Source organism: Oryx dammah, unplaced genomic scaffold, assembly GCF_014754425.2.
Source record: "Oryx dammah isolate SB20612 unplaced genomic scaffold, SCBI_Odam_1.1 HiC_scaffold_2, whole genome shotgun sequence".
Taxonomy (NCBI): domain Eukaryota; kingdom Metazoa; phylum Chordata; class Mammalia; order Artiodactyla; family Bovidae; genus Oryx; species Oryx dammah.
Window position 1 is genome coordinate 154995060 of NW_024070186.1, and position 20578 is coordinate 155015637.

The 20578-nt window shown below is 41.0% G+C and overlaps 1 protein-coding gene across 2 annotated transcripts in view; it reads left to right on the forward strand.

Annotated features, from left to right (window-relative positions):
• The window catches only part of SLC5A3 (solute carrier family 5 member 3), a 33843-nt gene extending 18469 nt beyond the window's left edge, over window positions 1–15374 (forward strand). The window contains exons 1-2 of one of the 2 annotated variants that reach the window (XM_040228626.1): window positions 1–3783; window positions 4165–15374. The exon at window positions 1–3783 is cut by the window's left edge and continues 662 nt beyond it. In XM_040228626.1, the coding sequence (XP_040084560.1) occupies window positions 4505–6661 (2157 nt within the window). In that variant the 5' untranslated portion in view covers window positions 1–3783; window positions 4165–4504 and the 3' untranslated portion in view covers window positions 6662–15374. The remainder of the gene's footprint in view (window positions 3784–4164) is intronic. The other variant, XM_040228615.1, reaches the window with a different exon arrangement.
• The last annotated feature ends 5204 nt before the right edge of the window (window positions 15375–20578 follow it).

Consider the following 20578-nt stretch of genomic DNA (forward strand, 5'->3'; position numbering starts at 1 on the left):
TTGCCTGGAGAATCCCATGGACAGAGGAGCCTGGCGGGCTACAGTCTATGGGGTCGCAAGAGTCGGACATGACTGAGCAACTGAACACGTAGCAAGCACAGCACGAGAAGCTCTTAAAATGCCCAGGGTATCATTGGCAGTTTACTTTGAAAGACGCTTATAGCACCACTTCCAGTCTATGCAAGTTGTAGATGGTGAAGTGACATTTACTGAACACCTGTCTGTCTGTTGCACTGGGCAAGATAACATACTTTCTAGGTGTTACTTGCTCCTTATCAAACCGTTGGGTCAGAAAATGCACAAGACTTGGCAAGCCTACTTTTGACAGTACTGGATTCTGCCTGTTCAGATTGTCCTTTTTGAGCCCAAAGCTAAAAAGATTGTAGTTTGGTCGCTGTGAGAGGCATTGTGTTCTACTCTTTGTCAGTCCACAGGCCTCATTGAGTTGATTATGACTTGGAGCCCTGATGGCTTTAGGAATTGTTTTAGTTGTTCTTTGGTTTCTATGGCAGATGATTTTCTTTCCAGAGTGACCATACATCCTATTCTGGACAGAGTGTCCCAGAATAACTTCCTAGTTTGGAAGATAAATTGTATGGTCTCTCTAGATAATAGAAGAGAGATGTGAGATTTGGTCATTATAACTAATTATGTTTTGATATATTATGAAGAAGTTTAATAGCTGATGTTAATTTGGTCCTTCCTATTTGACTTTCTAGTTCAAACAGCAAATATTTATGTATGCTTCTCTATCTGGATTAATTCTTCAGTTGTAATTTAGTTCATCCAAGTACATGAAATAGTGCCTTCATGTACCAAGATTGTATTCTAATTTTGTGCAGAACTTCCAATGAAACAGTGCTTTCTGTGAAGGAAACCCCCTCCTGTTGGGAGGAGTGTCTCTGTTTCACGACACCCTTGTGTTTGATTGAAATTGGCTAAATTTATTACAGTGGCCATTATAACTAGGGAACTATTTCTTTATACATTCTGTGACTATTACTTACAATTATAATTGTTTTCTTAAAAATGCACTACAAAGGAACCAGCTCACATACTTATCATTACTATACCTACTTTATTCCTTGTCCTACATTTCTCACTTAAGGGATTTATCTCAACTGTGAACCAGCTTTGTCCTAGAAATATGAAAACATAAATTTAAAGGCATCTATTAGCAGCTGGAGAAAAAATTTTTCCATGTGGCTTCTTTCTAACAGTAAAGGAACTCTGGATAGTGTTCATTATATTTTTGTTGTAGAAATGTTTGGTTTTAAAAAAGAGTGAGAAAAATTATGCAAAACACACTGTATGTTTTATTTGAGACCATTTTTAGGAATTGCACAGTTCATTTTCTGAAAGGCTGAAGTTCAAGCCTGTGATAATCTCTAAATGACTAGATATGAATTTGGCTGCATTGTATGGGGTCCTGAAGTCTAAAGTCCTAAAGTCTGTGGGGTCCTGTTTTACATCTTTCTATAAACTGATTTGACCTATTTTTATTTTCCTTTTCCAATCTTTACTAGGTGCTGATTTCTGGATGTTTTTTGTTTAAATTGGAGAAATCTTAAATCTGTCCACAGACTGTCACGGTGTCCTGTGAGATGGGGGCTGCTGGCAGTGGCTTTTGAAGGATCGGAGGAGGCAGAAGGTGTTGAGAACTCAAGCCCTGAGCTAGTGTTTACCTCTTCCTTCCACTCCTGCTCTGGGCAGAAAGAACATCTTTTCTCTAGCTGACCCGCTTGCTGTTCTCGGAAAGTTAGGGGTTAGACCAGGGTAAGCGTTCATCAGGGAGCGGAGTATGGGTTAGATGTCTGACTTGCATCATGTTTGACAATGGGAAACAGTGTGGTCGATTTGCAGCGCTTCCTAGTGATCAGAGAAGGAAGGGCTTATTTTGTGTCTGAGCGCTTTGTTCTTTGAACGAATAAGCTGCTGTAGTGGCCACTACAATGCGTACCCAACTCCACCTTCCCTCCAAACAAAAATAAACACACTGGGTGTTTGTCTCTTCTTGAGGAGATGGCCAATGACTGCCGTTGAGAAGAGAGACACTTGAAATGGCCCTTGGACCAGTGAACTAGGGTTATCTGTGTGAAGTTGGAAGAGAATGGCAGGGGTATGGCTGGATGCTGGGTGGCAGTGGGAGCTCTGTTGACGGCAGGGAAGAATCTCATAACTGCCAGCTACAGTTTTCTTTGTAGTTGAGGACCTAATTCTTACACTGAAACACTAAAGGTGCCCTTTATAAATAATTGCTTATTAGTTATTTGATTAGATTTTGTTTGAAATTTAGGTAATTCTTCCTAAATAATATGCAGTTTTTGTTTTTTTTTTAAATAACTTGAATGTTTCAGGGTCAGAAAGTAGCCATAGAAATACTACCAGTTTCAGGATTTGGCAAGAATCAAGTGATACAAGTCCCAGTTTTTAGTGTATTTTTGTTTTTGTTTGTGGCAGTTTTACTCATGCCAGTCATTATTGACACCGAGTTTTAGGACGAAGGATTTTAGTCAGTTTTTTTTTTTTTTTTTTTAGTATAATTGTTGTAGTGTGTTAAGCTTCAAAAAGGCATAGAGAAGGGTTTAAGATGTTTCTATGTGGCACTATTAACTAGACTGAATAACTGATATGTAGAGCATTTATATTTCAGCTTTTTTTTCCAGCTCCTTAAGAGGTGTGCTGTTAAGTGACTAGTACTGTGGTCTGTTTTGAAAAGAGATGGCTTTAGTATCATTTATAGGACTTGATGACTTTGCTACTAATTTTTACAGGAAGATAATCTAGGTTCATCAAAAAGCATCTGCTTTGTCAAGCATAGAAAAACATTTCACTCTGAGGTTGCCTTACCTCAAAAGGAGAAATCACTTTAGGAGTTAACATGTGGAAGGCATTAGGTTGAATAACAAAATGTTTTTCATATTGTTCCTCAGCTCCAATTATAATTACTTTGAAGGTTCAGAATTTATCTCTTTTTCCAGGAGAAAACCTGTCATATTCATAAACTCAATTTTAGGTAAATTTAAATGTCGGTTTTTCGGTGATTTTCTTAATCCAGGACTGAAAAAAATCTGATTAATATTGACAATAATTTGTTCCCTAATGGCTTACAGATGTCTATTTTGTTTAGGTTTGGGAGATATAACAATAATGATGTTGTTTTTCAGTCTTCCAGAAAATTTTTCTTTTTCCCTCCTCTCATTGCCTTGTATACCGTTCACCAAGAAAAAACACTTTTTTCAGTGTCTTCCTTCTAGCTAGCAGAATAAAAATTTAGGGTTGTTTATAAATTGTATGTTCCTGTCTTTGTATGGAACATCTGGTTTCCCTTTGAGGCAGGAGCCATGTCAAGTTTCTAGGGTAATGTGTGATGACTAGCACAGATGGACCTTTGTAGTAGGAATTCAGGGAGATTTTGTGACAGTAGTTTACCTAGGTTAAGCAATACTTGATACTGTGTGTGGGAGTGGATGATACTACCTAGTAGATACCTGTTCTATCTAGGACCCTAACTTAGCTACAAAATACATTACTCTTAGAACGCAGCAGTGTCTGAAGATTGATTTTGTTGTCATTAAGTCGTGTCCAACTCTGTGCGACCCCGTGGATTGTAGCCCATCAGATTCCTCTGTCCATGGGATTTTCCAGGCAAGAATACTGGAGTGGGTTGCCATTTCCTCCTCCAGAGGATCTTCCCGACGCAAGGATCGAACCTGTGTCTCCTGCACTGGCAGACGGATTATTTACCACTGAGCCACCTGGGAAGACTGAAGATTCATTTAGGTGACCTTATTTATTATGAATAATTAGAGTCCCCCTCCCCCAGGTTGCTTTACGACCTCGGTGCTTTTCCAGTCTGAGACTACCTCAGTAAGAGAAGAAAGGGCAGTGTCACGGTGGGCAGTTGTCGGTTGCCAGAGAAGTTAGACTACTTACTTAGGACAGTATATTTTTGTTTTCAGTTCAAAATGATAAATATTCTCCCTGCAATTAAGTGATAGCATGGATTGCTCTTTCCTGTGGAACTAAAGTATATATATTTTAAAGTTTGTTTTTTTTTAATAATGTCTTGTTGCGCCGTTTTGTTAGACTGAAAGTTTCCTCATCACTTGGTGAGCCCCTCCTCTAATTCAATCTTTGTCTTTTGTCTTTGCTGCCTTGCAGGGTTGGTACAGTAGGCTTCACTAGACTTAGCTGCAACTCAGAATGTCTCCTCCAGCCCCTGAGTAAATGCTGATGGTCTTGTGGAGAGTGGATTAAGAGGACGAGCTAAGTTCTCAATCCCAATTAAGAAGCGGAGGAAAATTTAAACTGTCTCCTTCAAAGTTTATCACAACCACCACCATCAAGACAGCAAACCAAAGGACAAAGACTTTGACCTGCTGTGTTGCTCTGTGTAGTCCAGTTCACGTATGGTTTCCAGACTTGGCTGGGGTTACTCATGAGTAAATAAAAAGTCGGACACTTCTGTTATTGGACGCTTTTATTCGCAAAGTTCCCAGACATGAGGGCTGTACTGGAGACGGCAGACATTGCCATAGTGGCCCTGTACTTTATCCTGGTCATGTGCATTGGCTTCTTTGCCATGTGGAAATCTAATAGAAGCACCGTGAGTGGATACTTCTTGGCGGGGCGCTCTATGACCTGGGTAGCAATTGGTGCCTCTCTGTTTGTGAGCAATATTGGGAGTGAGCACTTCATTGGGCTGGCAGGATCTGGAGCGGCAAGTGGATTTGCAGTGGGCGCATGGGAGTTCAATGCCTTGCTGCTTTTGCAACTTCTGGGATGGGTTTTCATCCCGATTTACATCCGGTCGGGGGTATACACCATGCCTGAATACTTGTCCAAGCGATTTGGTGGCCATAGGATTCAGGTCTATTTCGCAGCATTGTCTCTGATTCTCTATATCTTCACCAAGCTCTCAGTGGATCTGTATTCGGGTGCCCTCTTTATCCAGGAGTCTTTGGGTTGGAACCTCTATGTGTCTGTCATCCTGCTCATTGGCATGACTGCTTTGCTGACCGTCACCGGAGGCCTTGTCGCAGTAATCTACACAGACACTTTGCAGGCTCTGCTCATGATCGTTGGGGCACTCACACTTATGGTGATTAGCATGATGGAGATTGGCGGGTTTGAGGAAGTTAAGAGAAGGTACATGTTGGCCTCACCCAATGTCACTTCCATCCTGCTGACATACAACCTTTCGAACACAAATTCTTGTAATGTCCACCCCAAGAAAGACGCACTGAAAATGTTGCGGAACCCAACAGATGAAGATGTTCCTTGGCCTGGATTCATCCTTGGGCAGACCCCGGCTTCAGTCTGGTACTGGTGTGCCGACCAGGTCATCGTGCAGAGGGTCCTAGCAGCCAAAAACATTGCTCATGCCAAAGGCTCTACCCTGATGGCCGGCTTCCTGAAGCTTCTGCCAATGTTTATCATAGTGGTCCCCGGAATGATTTCCCGGATACTGTTTGCTGATGACATAGCTTGCATCAACCCTGAGCACTGCATGCAGGTGTGTGGGAGCAGAGCTGGGTGCTCTAACATTGCCTACCCGCGCTTGGTGATGAAGCTGGTTCCCGTGGGCCTCCGGGGCCTGATGATGGCTGTGATGATCGCTGCTCTGATGAGTGACTTGGACTCCATCTTCAACAGCGCCAGCACCATATTCACCCTCGACGTATACAAACTCATCCGCAAGAGCGCCAGCTCCCGGGAACTAATGATCGTGGGCAGGATATTTGTGGCCTTCATGGTGGTGATCAGCATCGCGTGGGTGCCCATCATCGTGGAGATGCAAGGAGGCCAGATGTACCTTTACATCCAGGAGGTAGCTGACTACCTGACGCCCCCAGTTGCAGCCCTGTTCCTTCTGGCGATTTTCTGGAAGCGCTGCAATGAACAAGGGGCTTTCTATGGTGGAATGGCGGGCTTTATCCTTGGAGCAGTCCGCTTGACACTGGCCTTTGCCTACCGTGCCCCGGAATGTGACCAACCTGATAACAGGCCAGTCTTCATTAAAGACATCCATTACATGTATGTGGCCACAGCGTTGTTTTGGATCACAGGACTCATTACTGTAATTGTTAGCCTTCTCACACCACCTCCTACGAAGGAACAGATTCGCACCACCACCTTTTGGTCTAAGAAGAGCCTGGTGGTCAAGGAGAGCTGCTCCTCGAAAGATGAACCATACAAAATGCAAGAGAAGAGCATTTTGAGATGCAGTGAGAATAGCGAGGCCATCAACCATGCCATCCCCAACGGAAAGTCTGAGGACAGCATCAAGGGCCTGCAGCCGGAAGATGTTAATCTGTTGGTGACCTGCAGAGAGGAGGGCAACCCAGTGGCTTCCTTAGGTCATTCGGAGGCAGAAACACCCGTGGATGCATATTCCAATGGGCAGGCAGCTCTCATGGGTGAGAAAGAGAGAAAGAAAGAAGCAGAGGACGGAAGCCGGTACTGGAAGTTCATCGATTGGTTTTGTGGCTTTAAAAGTAAGAGCCTCAGCAAGAGGAGTCTCAGAGACCTGATGGAGGAGGAGGCTGTTTGTTTACAAATGTTGGAAGAACCTCCACAAGTTAAAGTAATACTCAATATTGGACTTTTTGCTGTGTGTTCACTTGGAATTTTCATGTTTGTTTATTTCTCCTTATGAACTTTTAAGGATATGATGAGACACTAACTTAAGAAAATACTGGTCTTTGGAAAACAACAACAACAACAAAAACCCTGCAAACTTATGTAACTGTTGCATCTCTCAGGCATTGTTTACGCTGTAGGTTTTAGCCAAATTTTACTTAGCAGAAAAATCATCTATTTGCAAGACTTTTATTTTCCCAGAGATGGATGAAAGTAAATTTTCAACCTAAATGAAGTAAAACTTGTTTAAACAGACTGAATTGTGCAAATGTGGTTTAAAATTTTCCATACCAAAGTAAGGAGAGACCAATTATTCTCATAGAGCACTTAGAGCAGAGTTATATGCTAAGGTATCATGAGTAAGATACACTGTCCGCACTGCCAAATCTTGGTAGGCCTTCTTACCCTGAAATAGAAGACTTGCTCATTTTAACGTTTTTTCTCTGTCTCTGTAATCCCTACTCCCATTTTAAAGAACTGAATTTGTACATTGTATAATCCATTATGTACTGAAAATCTAACATGTGCTTGTGGAGTACTTGTTTCAGGGCAAGTTCGTTTGCCAGGTTCGTTTTGTTAGCATGAGCCTATGGATTCTGTATGCTGGAAGAAAGGAAGAGGAATGTTTCTTGTAGCTGTTCCTGTACCACCAGTATATGGAATGTTGGGGAAAAGTTCCAGCTGTTTTTTGTTTTCTCTCTTCTTTTTTTTCCTCCTCTGAAGTTTAAGTGAACCACACTCATGATCACCAAGTAGTCTTGTCTTTATAAAGTTGTATGTCATGACTGTATTGTAAATGATTATGGGGGGGAGAAAATGAAGTTAACATTGCTGATGATCCCCAGATTTACTGACCAAGTTAAGATTGTTTATATAGTTTGAAAGTTAGCATCCCCTAAAGCAGTGTTTGATCAGCTAAGCTGAACAGGTGATTCCTTGTACACCATTAGTTCTCTAGCTTTGTTCTTTTCATTTGGTAACATTCTTTATTAACTAGTTAACCTTCCTGAGTGGATCCATTTGGAAAATATGTCCGGAAATTTTAAGAAAAATTAACTCGGCTTTTGTGTTGGGTTGCCCCACTTGATTAGATCATGATATACTGAAGTTGAGTTTTTAGAGTGAAAATTCATTCTGAGATCATAATGTATATCCTTCATAAGTTTTTTTCCAATTTTTTTTAAGACAACATATGTACACAGCCTCTGCATTTTTGTTTAAACAGTTACAGTGACTTAGAGCATGAGGATATTTCATTGCAAACAGGCCATCAGTAACAGAAAACTCAAGAGTGCATGCTTTGCCACTGGTGGGTTGCAGTATAGTCTTTCTGTAGAATGGATAGCATATTCAGGAGAACTTCTACAGATTCAGTAGTGCGTCCTATGGCGATTACAGGACTTGTGTGATCGTAGGATCCTCTGTCTTGGCATGGCTTTGTATCCAGTTTCAGCGTTCCCGGAAGAGAATCCATTTTTCACAGGTGGATGCCCCTTCATGAGCACAGGGTACAAAAGCCGTTTGAGGAAAGCTCTCCACATGATGTCGTTCTTTGTGCATGCTGTCCTTTTTCCTCCATGGCAGATGAAGGAAACCAATTTTGTATCTACTTTCTTTGACTTTTCTGTAATCTCTGATATTTTTTAAATTGCATGATTTTATTAACCTTGTATTCTTTAGGGGAAAATTATTACTTTTTTAGATACTTTTGTAGATTTTGAATCAAAACTCAGTCATGATGACTTTAAATTTTTTTGTATTTGTAAACTAAGTTCATTATGATGGACTTGATTAGTTCAAAGTTGATTTTTAGAAATTATTAGGTAGCATAATGTCTTCCCATCTCCAGGAGGCTTTGTGATGGACTGAGTCTGTAGTTGAAAAAATAATTTGTTTGAATAGTATGATTTCTGAGAGCTTATTAGAGTGCCTTGCGGAATTTTTTTAGTTTTATTCTTAAGGTTTATAAGCTGGGGGCCAAATGAAAGTAAGGACCGTCCTCGAGTGGAGGCCGAGGCTGTGACATATCCAAGGTTACAAAGTCTGTTGGGAAGAACAGAAAGCCAGGTGTCCAAATCTGGACTTACGGTTTGTCCTCTTCTTTTCTCAAAGGAACTGTTCTTCTTTTGAGACAGCCTTTTGGTATTTGGGGAAATAATAGGATCTTAGATTTTTCAAATTTCCATTAAGTTGTAGAAATTAAAATTTTTCTTTGAACACATTGCTGTGTAACTCAGCAGTGAGGTTTGACATACTGGCTGAGCAGCCTTCTTATCCCTTCTGTTAAAAGCATAAATGAATAGGTGGTGTCTAAGTGGATTTCCCCCCCTTTGTTTTATGTTGACTTCTAGTAGTTTGGGGTCTTAGCATCCCCCTGCCTTCTCTCTGCTGTTGTCTTAGTATGGTACATAACATACATCGTCTTGTGTCTTACTTGTGTGTATATAGCAGTAGGCCAAGTTTAGAGTACTAATGTTTGTAAATAAGGAATGGTTATTAGCATATCCATTAGGATTGTTTATTCTTGCCAGTGTAAACATCACTTTATTTAGACTGAAGTCCCTGAAGCTTGCCCTTCTTATTGCTTCCCAGTAATAGATACTGTGCTTGTATGTGAATTCCTGATTGCCGCTTCATTTCAAGGGACCATTCTTCAGTCTTTACTTCGTTAGAATGATCATGGAATGATACATAGTCTCTGGTAAAGCTAGCAAAATAGTCATACTTTACACTAAATGGGTCCTAAGGGATGACATTGATACCTAGATGTTAACATGTATATATTTTCTTATTGGCTCAAGCTAAGGTTGAGAACTGGCTAAGAGTGATTGACTGAAATAGTTAGCTAAGAGTCAGAATGAAGTGAGGACACTGGTATTCAAAGGTGGAGAAAAATACTGTCTCATCTGGTATCCCCAGTTCTTAGATTTTGTCCTCTCGGGCAGTCTTAGTCTCAAGATCTGATGAGAAGAGCTTGTTGCCCAGGCATGCAGAATGATTATGGGTTCCTTTGTGGGACGTCTCATTTCCCTGTTGAAGAATATTTTGTCCTACCCTGAGATAGTAAGTGGCTTTTGAAACAGCAGAGCCAATCTTTTCCCCAGCCTTTCTTTCCTAGTGAAGTTATCACTCTTATCTTCTGGTTAGAGAAGCATCAAGCAGTAGCCGTGCTGCTGTGTCCTTTGGCCTCGGTCCAGCAGATCTGATCTCCCAAGGCTTCTTTTTCACTTGGCTCAAAGGCGCCATTGTCTTTTTGCAGAAAGAGGCTGGCCTGGGTCACAAAGCCCTAACTCTTAGGGATGGCACATGAAGTAATTAACAGGGGCCTGTTGCTTGATGAAATTTCACATTTTAAGAATTGAGGAGGAAGGTTGCTACTCAGTTCTCTAACCTGAGGCTGAGTAGGGGCTTGAAAGTCTTGTCCAGGGTGGTTAGAACCTTTAAGTCTCTACATTTCTCAGTCCATTGTTATCTTCTCTATATTGAGTTTTGTGGATCTTCTCTCTTTAGAGATCACGCAGTACAGGTTACTTTGATTCTTCACCACCCTGTAGACCTGCTATATTATTAGCTATTAAAAAGTTAGGCATTGCTTTGTTTACACTGTACTCCCCTGTGTCATTTTCATCTGAGGTATGTTGGCTGAAAATGACCACACAGGTATTTAGCAGTGACGCTTCTGCATTTCCCAGTTTGGGTTGAGAGATGTTTAAAGACCATTGCTGTTAAATTATGTGACTACAGAGACCTGCCAGGACAAGATTTTCTGAAGAAGTCGGAAAAACTACTAGATGAGATGCTGAGAAGTACCTGGGTGTAGCAGCCCTAGGCTTCAGTATTCATAAGATTTCTCATTAGCTGGGTGTTAAGTTGCTTGTCCTTTTAATGTTAACATTAGCCTGAGCAGACGTCAGAGATAGGACTTAATCCTGTTGGTGTGTTGGCCCACGTACCATTCAGAGAGACTGGTTTTCCCCTTGATTTGTCTTCTCTCACATTGCTTTAATTATTCACCTATTTTTTGTTTGAACACTTTAACATATTCCCATTTTGATCTTTTGTCAGCTTAATTCACTTTCAGGCTTATTGCCATGGTGTGCACAAGTGGTGCTGTGCCCCAGATTTGAAGGCCTGGATCCAGAGAATGATTCACTAAATAGTAGTTGTGTTTAAATATACTGAAATATATATTAGCTTAAACTGTTAATGCTCCAGAGTTTTATTTTCAGACTTTGTGTTCACTAATAACAAAAGCCCTAATACTAATAATTCATCAGAATTTTATTCTCGAAGCTCATTTTCCAAAAACTCGGCAGAAGTAGTTAAAATTCACACCAGTCCCTTGGAAATGATGGTATTGCAGTGTAGAGAGGAATGGAGTTTGTTTTGATGCTAAAAAGCCTTGTGGCAGCAATTAAAGGTGAACAGTTGGAGCCTAGTCAGCTGGCGTACAGAGAAGCTCTTCTGCACTAGTTAGGTGTGAAGCTGGGTGATCTTTTAGTCACTATGCTTGGTTTTCTTGGTTGGCTTAACTCAGGGCTGCAAACCCCCTTTTCCTCCATTAAGCTAACTTCTCCTAATTTGGTGTGTTCTTTTGGTCAAACTCTCACCTCTGATGGAAGAGTTACTTTCAGTTACTTTGACTGCAGAACAGAATTTAGCTAAGGTTCAAAATTATTGATAGGCTTTGCCAGTGCTGAGTCTCACCATTATTCACGTTGTCATATAAATGTTTTTATTTAAACTTCTCTCTCCAATGCTGGGAATAAGGCTTTAAACTACTGATTCACCTTTAAAGGAATGTTGTGTGAATTGATACAATTTTATGTATTTGTTTCCTTCTCAAATCCTTTATAAAAGATAGGGTTTAGCCTTTTGTTTTGGGTTAAGCACCCCATTTGTCTGGTAACTAATAGCCTTAACCATTGGCATGTAGTCTTTTGTTCAGAAGTAAACACAAAGGTTTGATATATCTGCATCATTTCTCATCTCATGCACTTTATTTTTTGGAGGGAGGACCATAATCTGAGACCTGACTTAAACCAGTAACCGTAATGACTTCTGAGGTTCGATTTGGCTGCCTGGATTTATAGTGTGTTTGGGTAGAGGGATGATAGAATAAATCCGACAAAGCACAGTGGCCTCAGATTCTTGCTAGTGTAGGTGCAGTGCCCTCTCCTCAGAGAAGCCCTGGATTGTAATTGTTTCCCCGATAATGGAGCCACACCCCCCGCCCTGCCCCCCAGACAGTTTACAGAGAGTGAACTCTATCAATGAGGGAAGTACAGTTGTCAGTGGTCTCGGCAACAGCACAGAGCGAGAGTAGATAACCACATCTTTATTGGAGACTTGTATTTGCCCTGGTAAATTCACCTTGTACCCTAGTGCTGCTGGATAAAGGAGTGTTTACTTTTTTTATTGCCTCTGGATGAACTTGTCTGGATAATTTTTCAGTATATCAGTGTCGCCTGTACCTCTGTAAGTGGAGTGTTCACTAATAACTCACTTTCTTGTTTTAGTACCCAAACTGGCACAGGCCATTCTGTAGGGTATTCCTTAATATAATCAGCTTCTGAAATTTATGTTTTGATTAGTGCCTTTTGGTTGCTGATATATCTGCTAGTTCACACCTTTCCCTTTCTTGATACATAACTCTTACATAATTCCTCTTTTTAAATTTTGCTATGACTAATAAAGAAAATACATTTATATTTACATATTTTACATGTAGCCTTTATTTAGGTTCAAAGAACCAGGTAGGTCTAGCTTGTGTTGCAGCTTAAATGTTATTTATTCATCTGTGTTTGCTTTCTTTATATCCTTAATTAAAGATCAAGGTTACTTATCTGTGAGTATGTTTTATCATTTTCCAGTGTAGGTTGGGTAGGCATGTCTGAGAACATATATGTGACAAGAGTTTCACATTCCATGATTAAAAAGCTTAAAGTAAGTTTTATAGAAAGCACAAAACCATGTTCCCTCATGTGTGTAAGTCCACGTGTGGAAAGCACAAGGCTAACAGTATTCTCAGTATCCCACAAGTGCCCGGCATAAAAAGCCCACCATGGGTCGTCTCTGGATTGTCAGGATGAGCACCACAGCGTTGCAAGCCCTGGACAGTGAGAGGTAGCAAGGCCTGGACAGTGAGAGGTACCTGAATTGGGGGTCCTCTGTCATAGGAGAGTCAGTGTTCTAGTCTGAGGACCTGTGTACTGCTTTGGTGGAGGAGAGAATACTAGCGTCAAGACTGCTGCAATTGTACTGGGGGGTTACCAGCTACAACGGGGCCTGTGGGCTCTTCCCTACCATTGAACTGGAGAAACAGGAACAGACTTCCAGGTTTCTGGTGGGTGGAACATTTTGACAAACTTCTGCTTTAAGCTGTAGAGCCTTTGGGTTATTTTTTTAAATCATAAATCTGTAGGAAATTTTACCTCCTGACAGTAGCACCCTGAGAGCATGGAGAAATCTCACATTTTAATAGGGCAAATACTAATCTTTAATCTTTGTGTAAGTTTAATAACCTTAATGAAGTTATTTTTTCATATGCCTGACTACCCTTCATTTTAATAGAGCAGAATTTGATCCAGGGATCAGAAGCATCAAACAAAGTGAGACATCTGCCAAATGAACTACTTTTTGCTTTTCACATTGATTGTAAGAGTCTAAAGGATTCTTTTGCCTGTGGTGTTACAAGACTAGGTTAGATGAAATCTATGAATATGCCTGCAAAAGAAGAAAAAATAATGTGTTTTCTTGCACTCGGCATTGCCCTTATTTTACTCCTCACTTTCTTCATTTGAATAGTTAGTCCCTGTTTATCGTCAATGAATAAATACATCTCTCTCTTGGATCTTGCCTATACATCAAAAGATAGGAAAACTCTTAAGAATGAAGAGAAATGACTACCTTTTTCCCACTCTCCTCTGTTTCATATATTTATCTTAGGGATAGTCAACTTTAATAATAATATGGAATGAAGATTCAAGCTGGTGTAGACTAATGGAACATGGTTTAGAAGAATTAACCTGAGCACTTTGATGGAGAGAGTATGGCCTACAGCAAAAAGCCAGCAGGTGTGTCCCTACAGCAGTTTTTAAGAATGTAGCACCTCAGGCTTTGGTGGAGTTGAGAGGAACAAGAAATACAGGGAAAAGGAGAGGTTTGAGGAAATCTTTGGCTTAGCCATGTGGGATAAGGCAAAGCAGTAGTAACCTGTTAGTTCTATATGCTATATAGAATGTGCTCTGTACCTTTAAATTTTGTTTTTAAATCTACAATTGTTTTTAAGAACTTAAAGGATGCTTTTGAAGATTCCTTTGGCAGAATATCTTTCACAGATATATCTTTCAAAATATCTTTCTAATTTCCATGACCGATTGCTTTAGTTAGTCTAGGTGCACATGGCTGTCACGGTGTAAATACGTACAATCAGAACCTTCTCATTTCACTGTGACATCTCTTGAGTGGCAAACAGATCAACTAGTCTTTTTTGCTCATGGACTTTTCTGTGGGGTTATTAAAATGCGAAAGCTTTATTATTTTGTTTTTAAATAATGACATATTACATTCGTGTCAGATGATGGTATGGAATCTGTTGCCCTGCTTCTCCCCACCACGATTGCTTCAGTTGATGGATTGCCAACAGAGTTCAGAAATGAAAGCAAGGATTCACCCTTCCTTTGCTTGACTGTCCCATTTTTGTTGCCTGGACCTGTGTTGGAATCACATATGAACTATGTTCTCAGTGCTGCTGCTGCTGCTGCTCCTTTTTTTTTTTTTGATAAGGTGGATATCAAAAATAGTTGCTGTGCAAAAGTTAGTAGTCTTCTTCAAGAAGAAAACCAATTCCTTTTCTAATATCCTGTGAAATTGCTTCATTCATTCCTTTACTTTTAAGCCAAATGTCAGCAGAGTACTGCTGCCTTCTATCTAGTAATTTTGATATGTAAGTATTAACGCATTTTTAACAGATGTCTACATTGAAAACTGTTTTTCCCAGTGTCCTGCCTCTTAAAGCTTTGTTCACATGTTCTGTGAGAGACCAGTCTGTGCACTGGGGTGTGTATTGTGTACATGGATTGTTTTGTCAGTTATGCATTGTAGACCAAATGTGATGCTAAATGAAGTTGTTGAGTTACTGGTGAGTTTTTTGAATTGTAAACTGATTTCCAGTGTACCCTTCATTGTCTGCAGCGTGTGTGTGTGTGTTTTTTTTTTAAAGTTTGACTTACCAAGTCCATCTCATTGTATAATGTTTTAGTTGCGAACAGAAAGTAGAATTTGGTATAAACCAGGTAACTTCCATATTGAAAGGAATACAATTGAAATTGTAGATTTAGGATTGTTAACCATACATGACAGTTCTAACTTGACTCTTCTAACCTATTGTATACAATCTGATTTTTTAAATTGTAGACATGTATGATCTTGGTTTAATGTGTTTTTAAAAGTGTTATTATTTTAAAAAAATGAAGCAAATCTGCTAAAGAGCTGTCAGTTTTCATTACTGACTCTGTAAAATACACTGTTCTTTGTGTACTGTGTGTTATTTTGCCAGCTGCTGCATTAGCCTTTAAAAGGATTTGGAAACTTAAGATGAACTACATTTCTTGCAAAGTATATTCCTTTCTGTGGTATTTTGTCCTGTAACTGAAGTATAGTAATTATTTTATGGAAACGTTAGCACTTCTGTACCAACTTTGAATAAAATGAAAAATTTACATTTCTGTGGCTGAGTATTTTCAGTACGAACACACGTCCGTCTTTGAGGTTGTGCCTCAGTTCCTTTTCTCTTGGCTCATGAAGAGTTCCAGTGCATTCCCCTACCGTTTATTGCTCTTCTTCACCTTGGTAAGCATGGACTCACAAGTATTAACTGAGAATATAAAACAGAGTGAACAAAAATATGCTCAGTGTTTTCACTTCTAATTCTGAAATAATTGCAGATTGTAGGACAATTTTAAGGATAGTGTGAAGAACCCAGGAAACATTTTCATCCAGATTTATAGTAGTTAAGATTTGGCCGCAGCTTCTTTGTCATTTCTCTCATCAGATGCTTTCGTGAACCATTTGAAAACGTAAGTTGCAGACCTCACTCCCCTTTAACCCTCTTAAGTACTTGGGGGTATAGTTCTTAAAACAAGGACAGTCACCCATATAAGCATAAAATAATTATCGAAATCTGAAAACAGTAGTACAATATTTTAATTTAAAGCTTTGATTCAAATGTTACTCTGTTAAATGTCCTTTTATAGCAACTTTTTTTAATTTTTAAGTTTGGAAACCAGTTCATTGCATTTAGCTTTAATGTCTGTCTCTTTTAGTCTGCAGTAGTTTCTCAGTGTTCTTTTTGTCTTTTGTAGTACTGATATTTTTGAAGTTTAGATGCCAGTCATTTTGTGAATTCCGCTCCTATTTAGGATTGTTCTTCTCATGACTTGACTCTGTGCATTTCTGGTTACATTTTGACTACAACATAAGCAATAATAATAGGTCCACAAAGCCTCACATTGGGAGGTGTGCGATGTGTTGTCTCATTATTGCTGACATTAACTTTGATACTTGATTCAAGTGGTACCTACTGTGTCTCTCCACTATCTAGTTAACATCTTCCCTTTTGGTAGTAAGTAAGTTGTGGGGGAGATAATTGAGTTTATCTCCCTGGGCTTCCCTGGTGACACAGAGGTTAAAGTGTCTGTCTGCAGTGTGGGAGACCTGGGTTCCATCCCTGGGTTGGGAAGATCCCCTGAAGAAGGAAATGGCACCCCACTCCAATATTCTTGCCTGGAAAGTCCCATGGACAGAGAAGCCTGGTGGGCTACAGTCCATGGGGGTGCAAAGAGTTGGACACGACTGAGCTACTTCACTTTCACTTGCCCTGATAAACTCTTAATTTGGGCTTCCCTGATGGCTCAGTTGGTAAAGAATCACCTGCAGTGCAGGAGACCCCGGTTCAATTCCTGGGTCGGAAAGATTCTCTGACGAAGGAATAGGCTATCCACTCCAGTATTTTTGGGCTTCCCTTGTGGCTCAGCTGGTGAAGAATCCGCCTGCAATGTGGGAGACCTGGGTTTGATCCCTGGGTTGAGAACATCCCCTGGACAAGGGAAAGGCTACCCACTTCAGTATTCTGGCCTGGAGAATTCCGTGGACTGTATAGACCATGGGGTTGCAAAGAGTTGGACACGACTGAGTGGCTTTCACAGAGTTCACATAAATAACTTATTATTCCTTATCAAACTAGCCCATAGTTTTAGCATCCATTGATAATTCTTGCCTTAGCAAGTTATTCCTGTGGTGGTGTAAAACTGATTTTTCTTTCTTTTTCTTTTTTTACTATACTGAAATCAAGAATTTCCTCTTCTCCCCGTTTATCAGTTTGACCTCATGTACTGCCTTATTTAGTAGGTTATGATTCATTATTGTCATTGTTTTGCTCAGATGTTTCCAGATTTAGCTAACAGTTGTCCCTTCAGGCTAGTTTGGGTTCTCTGTGGCACGTTCCATTGTTTCTTGAGTACTTACTGGCACAGTGGTAAAAGAATCCGCCTGACAACACAGGAGACTTGAGATGTGGGTTCAATCCCTGGGTTGGGAAGATCCCTTAGAGGAGGAGACGGCAACCCACTCCAGTACTCTTGCCTGGAAAATCCCAGGGACAGAGGAGCCTGGAGAGCTGCAGTTCACGCCGCGGAGTCACAGAGTCAGACACGACTGAGTGTGCATGATATCGCCTCTTACAGCTGTGTCTGTGCCCTCCAGTCCATGTATTTTTCTGTTTTATCCATTCCAGAGACTCAGCCTCCAAACACGCATCTAGGGGTCCAGCTACTCCATAAACTCTGAAGCAGCTTTATTTTAGTTCCCGACTCACCCCCATTTTCAGAGGTGTACTCAGTATTGCCGGTCCCCAGGTCTTGGGAATTCTACAGTGTAAATATGGTTGACTCTTGGTTTTCCCCACTGGTGCTTTTTCTCCACCTGCTTTCTTTTTCCTAAAATCATATTGCTGTTTTCCCCTCCTCTCCCTCATTCTTGTAGAGTTGTGTGTTAACAGCAACACTGTTTAACAGGAATTCTCGTAGGTTTTCAAGAGGGTGAGAAAATGCTTCTGTTGAATCCTCCCAACTTGCTGGGGAATCCTGGTATCCACTCTTCACTTAGCTTTTGAAGCTCGAAATTTCAGGGCCTGTTGCCTATTTCTGCCTTATCCTAAAAGAACACATTGTCAACCAGAAGCACAGTGGGAACTGAGAAATTCTTCTTACCTTGGGAGTTAGACAACTTTTATATGTGACCTCCAGGTTTGAATGCAGTACTCCAGGGTAGATGCTGTTGATTTTAGACTGAAAGGAAAAGGAAATAGAACAGAATGAGGTCTGCGTTAACTTTGGATTTTACTCCTTCTAGCTCTTACTTGAGATTTTATTGTCATGCCCTATAGCAGATTCGCTGTAAAATACTATTGTCTCTACATGGGGCTTGCTGACTCATTAACAGAAGTTTTCATAGGTGTTTGTAGTCTCAGTTTTGTTGTAATCTTCTCTGGTACACTCTAAGAGTCAAATGTCCACTGGTTTTATTGCATCCCAAGAATCTTCAGAAGTTTGGAGGCACCTTTTTGAGATTCCCACTGTGTCTTTATTTCATACCTCCACCTGTTTGTTCCTAGTTCCTTGACTGTACATCTCTGATTTTGACTAAGAAGATATGCTTAACTTTCTTATGCGTCTCTACCTTTATATACATACGTTATATATATAATGTGTAGTTGTATATGTGTATGTATGTGCTGTCTGCCTTTTTGCAATGAAGATCTTATTTCTCCTTGAATTTTATTTCATTTTCTAGTTGAAGCCATTTTTCCATTCTAGTTGGATTAAGTATGGTTAGTAGCTGCCGTCTGTCTTTCCACATGTTCTCTGAAGCGCTTATTCATCAGACATTTGTCGACTGCATCCTGCGCGCCAGGTTCTTTGGATCTCCAGCGTCTGGTGACGATGGGACAGAAAGCCACTTGGAGAGGTGTGGTTGGGGAAGAGGGTGTCCTAAATAATGGCACTCTCAAGACGCATGTGGAGTGAGACACACAGGATTCGGGAAGGAGAGGCACACTTTTCCTTGGAAGTAGCTGACTCTTGAAGGGTATTTCAGTTTCTTGAATTCCTCTGTGCTTTTAAGTCCTTTGTCTGCTCTTTAGAGCAGTGTAGTCCTGTAAGCACCTTCTTCCCACTGCCTGAATGAAGCACCACTGCAGTGTAGTCACGGTTTGGGTCTGGTGTTCACCAAGATAACGCAAATCTGACTCTCTTGCCAAAGCCCGCGTTTCCGCCTCTTCTCGAGGTGTATTTTTAAAAAATTTCCCTTCAACCAGTCGGCTGATATTTTTGCTAAACCCATACGTACAGTGACACTTAGAAGATTCACAGAAGCTGAACTGACTCTGCTGATAACCCTTGTTCTCTACTATCAAAGCCCTTTGCTGATTCTTGCCTCCCTGGTCTCCCTCTTTCCAGTGCTGCATCCCCTCCTGCTCCCTGAACGGGTTGAAATATAAGGCAAAGGCCGTGCACTGAATTGTGCATGAAGGAGAGCAGTCAATAAGCCAGGTGCTGCTCCATGCTGTGCACCTGATGCCTGCTCTCGCTATCAGTTTCACAAGCTGTGGCGGTTCGCCTGCTTGCTGCCATGGTAACCAAGACTCCCGCCCGTCTTCTTGATGCCCATCTTTTATTCATCTGTCAGTGCGTCTGGAGGGGCAATGAGGAGGGCCGAAATGGGAATCTCCCAGTTTTAAAAGGGTTGTGGGTTTTGAATGTTCTCAGAATAGCAAACATGGATACTTCAGTTTTGGCACTTTCCCACCTTTTCAGGTAGTATTAACCACAAGTAGTCACCTATTAAAATTGTCATTTCACAATCAGGGAGGGTTCCATTATTACTGTGAGGAAAGTGGAGCTTTTATGCTTCTTAAAGTTGGAGGAGAGCATTGCTGAAAATCCTCTGTTAACTATAGTTCAGCCAGGATCATTCATCTTTGGAGTGATGAGAAGCCAGCCAGCCTGCTATTAGAATGTAATTCTCACCTTTGTTCACACCTGGGGCACTCTGAAGAATTGTAATGCCTAAGGTTTTTGAACCCCCAGTCTAACTGAATCAGCATATCTGAGGGTGAGACTGAGTGCCCTTTAAAGACTCCCCGGGTGATTCTGATGAGATCTAGAGCAATGCCTGGGGATTCCACCCTTTTCCTTTGACTTACCTGAATCACAAAGGGAATGGTTGGTTATGGGCAAACGCGCCCCCACTTTGGCCCTAAGTGACCTCTGAATGACATTCTTTTTTGAGTTGAGACCTTGGACACAAGCAGGTTTATTAAAGAACAAAAACTACGTTGCAGTTGAACTACTCACGTTTACTGGTAAATGAAAAGAAAAGTGTTAGTTGCTTAGTTGTGTCCAACTCTGACCCCATGGGCTGGGGCCTGCCAGGCTCCTCTGTTCAGATTCTCCAGGCAGGGATTCTGGAGTGGGTAGCTATTCTCTTCTCCAGGGGATCTTCTCAACCCAGGGATCGAACTTGGGTCTCCTGCATCACAGGCAGATTTCTTTACCGTCAGAGACACCAGGGAAGCCCATGTTTACTGCTAACCCAGGCACACACATAGCCGACAGCTAGTCATTTCGTGTGTGTCGCTCAGTCGTGTCCCACTCTTTGTGACCCCATGGACTGCAGTCCACCAGGCTCCTCTGTCCATGGGATTCTCCAGGCAGGAATATTGGAGTGGCTAGCCATTCTCTGGCTCTCTTGTAATCACGGTTTCCTTCTTGTTCGTTCTTTAAATTTATTCATTGGTAACCTTTGACACCAATGCCGGTGTTGATGTCTCTGCACAGACTAGCTGCAGGGGTCCTTTGGACACCTGCTGCCT